The sequence below is a fragment of the Trachemys scripta genome, chromosome 20, assembly GCF_013100865.1.
Source record: "Trachemys scripta elegans isolate TJP31775 chromosome 20, CAS_Tse_1.0, whole genome shotgun sequence".
NCBI lineage: Eukaryota > Metazoa > Chordata > Testudines > Emydidae > Trachemys > Trachemys scripta.
Window position 1 is genome coordinate 11,265,549 of NC_048317.1, and position 6,316 is coordinate 11,271,864.

The 6,316-nt window shown below is 48.7% G+C and overlaps 1 protein-coding gene across 1 annotated transcript; it reads right to left on the reverse strand.

Annotated features, from left to right (window-relative positions):
* Positions 1–1,214: 1,214 nt before the first annotated feature.
* LOC117868401 (heat shock 70 kDa protein II-like) lies at positions 1,215–5,977 on the reverse strand. Its single transcript, XM_034754308.1, has one exon. The coding sequence runs from the start codon at positions 3,954–3,956 to the stop codon at positions 2,004–2,006; it is 1,953 nt and encodes a 650-aa protein (XP_034610199.1). The 5' UTR covers positions 3,957–5,977; the 3' UTR covers positions 1,215–2,003.
* Between the last annotated feature and the right edge of the window lie 339 nt (positions 5,978–6,316).

Genomic DNA, 6,316 nt, shown 5'->3' on the forward strand with positions numbered 1-6,316 from the left:
AGAATTTTCATGTAGCTCAAGGAGTAGAGGGCTGTCATTTAGAGCTGACGACACCAGGGTCATTCCTCAGCCCATCTTCCTCCTTTAAAGAACAGGCCTTCACCACTTGAGAGATGGATCTGCCCAGCAGAGGGCAGCATAGCATTTCCTTGCCTTGTTTCACTCGCTGTTAGACCGCTTTCCGTTATTTTACCATTTGCTGGGATGATTCTGAAATGAGCTGTTTCCTCATTCACAGCAGGATGCCAGCTTGAATTCATGTTCTACAGAGAGCAATGATGGCTCTGCAGGAACAATGCAGAGTGCAGGCTGTATTTGCAAAGTATGCTGGGAACCCAGATTTCCAGGGCTTTTAGTCCCTTGACTGCAGTCACTAAAAAACAATTTTGGCTTTTAGAGGATCATGAATCTCGACCCTTCTTTGAACGTATGAGTTTTATATTTGACACAGAGCACACGGGTGAGTTGACAAGTTTTGCGGATTTTTTTCTTTTTCATAGCAAACATTTTCCCCAGATCTAGTAATTTTGGCATATTATAGAAGAAACTGAAGACTTATAGACTTTAAGGTCAGAAGGGACCATTATGATCATCTAATCTGACCTCCTGCACAACGCAGGCCACAGAATCTCACCCACCCACTCCTGTAACAAATCCCTAAACTATGCCTGAGTTACTGAAGTCCTCAGATCGTGGTTTAAAGACCTCAAGGTGCAGAGAATCCTCCAGCAAGTGACCCGTGCCCCATGCTGCAGAGGAAGGCGAAAAACTTCCAGGGCCTCTGCCAATCTGCCCTGGAGGAAAATTCCTTCCCGACCCCAAATATGGCGATCAGCTAAACCCTGAGCATGTGGGCAAGACTCACCAGCCAGCACCCAGGAAAGAATTCTCTGTAGTAACTCAGATCCCACCCCATCTAACATCCCATCACAGACCATTGGGCATATTTACCTGCTAATAATCAAAGATGAATTAATTGCCAAAATTAGGCTATCCCATCATACCATCCCCTCCATAAACTTATCAAGCTTAGTCTTGAAGCCAGATATGACTTTTGCCTCCACTGCTCCCCTTGGAAGGCTGTTCCAGAACTTCACTCCTCTCTGATGGTTAGAAACCTTCGTCTAATTTCAAGTCTAAACTTCCTAATGGCCAGTTTATATCCATTTGTTCTTGTGTCCACATTGGTACTAAGCTTGAATAATTCCTCTCCCTCCCTCATATTTATCCCTTTGATATATTTATAAAGAAGAGATCCAAAGGTAAGTAGCTAAGGAATTGTTTTGGAGGTCTGGACACTCAATCAGTTTATAAAAGATATAGGCTGTTTAGATTACAGAGGAGACAAATAAGAGGGGATATATCTGAAAAGATACGCATCTCCGGAGTCAATACAGATTTACATCTGGGTAGCGGATCAAAATCTGTACCTAACCATTTTGACTTAACTGGAGTTACTCCAGATTTACCCCAGTGTAACTGAGATCAGAATCTGCTCCTTACTCTGCTAGGTTCAATGGAGTCACTTCAGATTTACCCTAGCATAACAGACTAGAATCTCTCCCTAAAATTTGGAAATTTCTAGGTTATCCTTTGGAAAAGAGACATTTTCTATAGGTTCTACATTAAACACACAAACCTGTTCAAAAGTCCCTATACAACTGACAGACTGTGACGCCAAGGCTAGTATTTTGGAGGAGTTTAAGGAAATTAAGTGCCCAACTCCCAGTCAAGTTCAATGGGATTTGGCACCTAACTCTCTTAGGCTCCTTTAAACCTCGCAGCCCAAATACATCTGTGGCATACACTCCATGGAGTGTGCTATTTGCCCAGTAATTAGTAAATGCACCTGTACAGACATGTATGAGAAGCAGAATTTATTGAGACCGATGGCTGTTATTCATGGAGGGGTCCCATTTATGAATTGGCTCTATCAGATGGTAAATCCAGGTAAATCAACAGCAACCAGCCAGCCTAGCTTCCGTGGTCCCTGCTAGGACTTCCTATGGGTAGATCACAGTGGTAGTTTGGGTAAACTGGAAAGTCCAGCTGCAAGTGGTGACCACGAACTTGTTTGGTTTTGTTCTGTTGATGCCCGTGGTGCTGTTACTGAGGCGTTTAAGTCCTGGGAGGGAGTTCCCCGAGACCATTTTCATAGGGCCTGACCTCCTCCTCTTCAGCCATCCAGTTGGACTCAGCCAGGAGAAGGCCAGCTGACATTTCTCCATCACCTTCTTCTTGGCCTGCAAGGTGAAGTAGTTAAGGATATCTTCCGAGGTCCGCTTCACGCTGAAAGCGCAGGACTGAAGGTAGTTCTTGGTGGCCAATTTCCATTTCTGTGCCCTGTCCTCAGCTCGGTATTTCTCAGCCTCCGCCGCTAACTTCTGTATCTCCTCTCTGCTCAGTCGCCCCTTATTGGCATCCACAGCGATGGGGTTGGCATTGCCGGCGACTTTGTCCACGGCAAACACAGTCAGGATGCCATCTGCGTTAATATAGAAGGTCGCCTCCACCAAGACCATGCCACGGGGGGCAGGGGAAATGTCCTTCAAACGGAAACGGCCAAGCAGGTGGTTCTCCTTGGCAGTAGCTCTCTCCCCCTCATAGGCCCGGATGAGCAGGTCAGGCTGATGGTCATCGAAGGTGGTGAAGGTCCGAGTTACCACCGCAGGGATGGCAGTGTTGCGTCTGATCAGGGTATGCATCTTCCCTGCATCCGTCTCAATCCCCAGAGACATGGACACCACATCCAGGGCGAGCAGGCCCCTCGTGACCTCTGACCTCTCTCCGATCAGGATGGCGGCTTGAACAGCTGCCCCATAGGCGACAGCTTCATCCGGGTTGAGGCTTTTGTTCAGCTGCCGGCCGCCAAAGAAATCCTGCAGCAGTTCCTGGATCTTGGGGATGCGTGTGGAGGCGCCCACCAGGACAACATCATGGATCTGAACTTGGCTCAGCTTTGCATCCTGCAGCGCCCTCTCCACGGGCTTCAGGGTCCCTCGGAAGAGGTCAGCACACAGCTCCTCGAACTGGGCCCGGGTGATGTCTGCATGGAAATCGATCCCTTTGTACAGGCAGTACAAGTCGATACTGGCTTTGATGTTGGAGGACAGGGTGCGTTTGGCTGCCTCGCAAGCCCTCCTGAGCCTCCACACGGCCCTCCTGTCCTTGCTGATGTCCTCCTGATGTTTCTTTAGGAATTCGTCTATGAAGAAGCTCACCAGGCAGTTGTCAAAATCATCCCCTCCCAGATGGGTGTCCCCAGAGGTGGCCTTCACCTCGAGGATGCCCCCATCCATGGTGAGGACGGAGACATTGAAGGTTCCTCCGCCCAGGTCAAAGATAAGCACGTTGTGTTCTCCATTGCTAGGGTTGTCTAGGCTGTAGGCCAGGGCGGCAGCTGTAGTCTCACTGAGGATCCTCAACACCTTGAGGCCGGCGATCGCCCCAGCGTCTTTGGTGGCCTGGCGCTGGGAGTCATTGAAGTGGGCTGGCACAGTAACAATGGCATGGGTGATGGGGTGGCCCAGGTAGTCCTCAGCCATCTCCTTCAAGTTGCCCAGCACCATGGCAGAAATCTCCTCTGGGTAGAAAACCTTCTCCTTTCCCTTGTAGGACACCTGCACCTGGGGCTTTCCTTCAGCTTTCACTATCTGGAAGGGCCAGAACGCCGCATCTGCCTGCACAACAGGGTCTTCAGACGTTCGGCCAATCAAGCGCTTGGCACTGAATATGATGTTAGGAGAGTTGAGGGCTGCCTGGTTCTTTGCCTCATCCCCGATCAACCTCCCCGTCTCAGTGAAGGCCACGCAGCTGGGCGTGGTGCGGATGCCCTGGTTGTTGCCAATTATTTCCACCTTGCCGTCTCGGAAGAGGCCCACGCAGGATTTGGTGGTGCCCAAGTCGATACCAATTGCTGGGTGTTTCAGTGCAGGCTTGGGTGAATTCTTCTCCATGATGTTACACTCTGCCCAAGAGGGATTCTCTTCATAGGCTGGTAACCTCTCATAAAATTCCCCTCAGCAGAGCTGGTGGTAAGCCCTTCTTTGATGCAGGTTTCCCTCAACAGGGTGAGTAACGTCATCGGTGCATCAAGTTCTCAGCAGGGCTGGTGGTACCCCATTCCCTGGGTCCCCCTCACTCAGCTGGGCTAGAAGTGGCAGCTGTTCCTCCTGCTGCCTCTCTTGATCAATGCACTCTGCAGCCTCTGCATACACCTTGATGACCTCACAACAGACATGTCACAATACAGTTGAAGGCCTTCAGCCAATAACAGCAGAAACTATGTCCACTTTACTCACCGTGGAGTGTTCTCTTGATTATCTCAACCATCCCATCATGGGGGTTGCCATATGATCATGATGAGGTGGGAAAGTGGGTTGCTCAAGTCCCTAAATCCTAACTCAATGGCTTAACAGCAAGACCAGCCTTCCAGAAAACATCCAGAAATAAATCCAGACCAGCCCCCAGATTGGAATGTGTAGATCGGGGGCAGGCAACCTATGGCACGCGGGCCGACCCCTGACGTAGATCAAAGAATCACATCATAACCAGGTGGCTCAGCACTTTCTGAAAACCAGGCCCCTTTAAGGTTCCTCAAGTTGGGCATCTCATTGGTCGATTTTGAAAGTCTTGATCTAGGGTTTTAATGCTCATACTCTTCGGGGAAATGCCATGGCATCTTTTGAACCAGACACATTCCAGTCTGGAGGTCAGAGTATTAGGATGATGGAGTTTGCTAACGTGTCTAGCCCAAACCAGCTAACTCCATTCTGTCTCCCTAGATTTCAACTGGATTGGGTTTTCTCCTTGCACTAAACTGTTGCACACCATGCCATGCCCCACCCCAGAGACAGGTGCACTTTTGCTGGATGAGTGATCTTTGTGCAGCTTTGCTGTGTGGTTGTTAACAGCTACCATGCTTCAGCCCAGAGATGGCTGCATTTCAGCACTGGATGAGGATCTCTGGGACACATTTTTTATGACTTGCAAAAAGCAAGTTAATTATTCACAGAGCACTGGACACAAGGAGAGTCAGAAACTGGAAATATCTGTTCATAAAACGTACAGAAGTAACTGACGGGCTATTGAAAAACCCTACAACGTGAAAGGGAATGGAAGCTGACTCAAGTTTTCTTTGGCAACTTGTACTCCCCGATCCTCCAAACTATTTACTCTCCAAGCTGTTGGTCATAAACGTCCAAAAACAGACTCTATGGAATGGGATACAGGGTTATTACAACACCAGTTCCAATCTGGCCCCAGTTTAGGAAGGCTGGCTGGCTTGCTTGTGGGCGGCTGAGGTAAATGAATTACAGAGCCTTTCACTTTTAGGTTGATATTGATTCCAATCCAGTTCCAGGTGAGCCGGGGGGATCTCCACCATAACAACATTTTTCATACGTCATTTGAGCCATCCACTCAGCAATTTTGGCTCCCATAAGGACCAAACAGTTCTTTCATCCAGCGTCCAAGCCATCCGCTGCTGCAAAGCTGGCCGCCCCGGGGAGATCTGAAACAAGCCTACCAGGTTTTGCAAGATAATAAACGAGCCTGAATATTCTACTTGTGGAGTTGTACTGGGAGACCCGTGAAGCACAGGCACCTTTGAATGCTTCTTACTGAATTTCCTGCAGCAGCATAGCACCTTTGTGAACACTGCCATTCAGCTGATCAAACATTTTTCCATAGTGATTATAGCAGCTGTGACACAGGCTGATGCTCAAAGAGCTCGGCAAAGAATAGGACACCCCTTTCCTTAGCCAGGTCATGAGGTTTGGCAGACCTCATTCTGTACTGCCATCAGCTTTTCTAGTCAAGTCCTTTATTCCTTGCATCAAGCCAGTTTTAGTCTTTACATTTTTGCAGGTAGTGCCATGTTCCCACAAGCTGGACAGTCATGGTCCCCTACATCTACATGAACCCCTGCTCCCTACATGGAGTCACTGTTTGGGGGGAGATATAGCTCAGTGGTTTGAGCATTGGCCTGTGAGCTCAATCCTTGAGGGGGCCACTTAGGGATCTGGGGCAAAATCAGTACTTGGTCCTGCTAGTGAAGGCAGGGGGCTGGACTTGATGACCTTTCAAGGTCCCTTCCAGTTCTAGGAGATAGGTATATCTCCATATATTATCATTCTCTGTAAAGCAACAAGTTTCACATCCTTCACTATTACTCCTCCACACTGCATACTTATCTGGTAGTTAAACTAGCCATTGAGATAGTTAAATACAGCAGGGCCTCCCTAATCTGCACACCCATTTCCCACAGAGAGTATGTCAACACTACCCACATGCACAGCCACAGCCGCACTGTGAT

Coding starts and splice junctions, on each gene's coding strand:
- LOC117868401 (XM_034754308.1), bottom strand. CDS start 3,956: ATGGAGAAGAATTCACCCAAGCCTGCACTGAAACACCCAGCAATTGGT.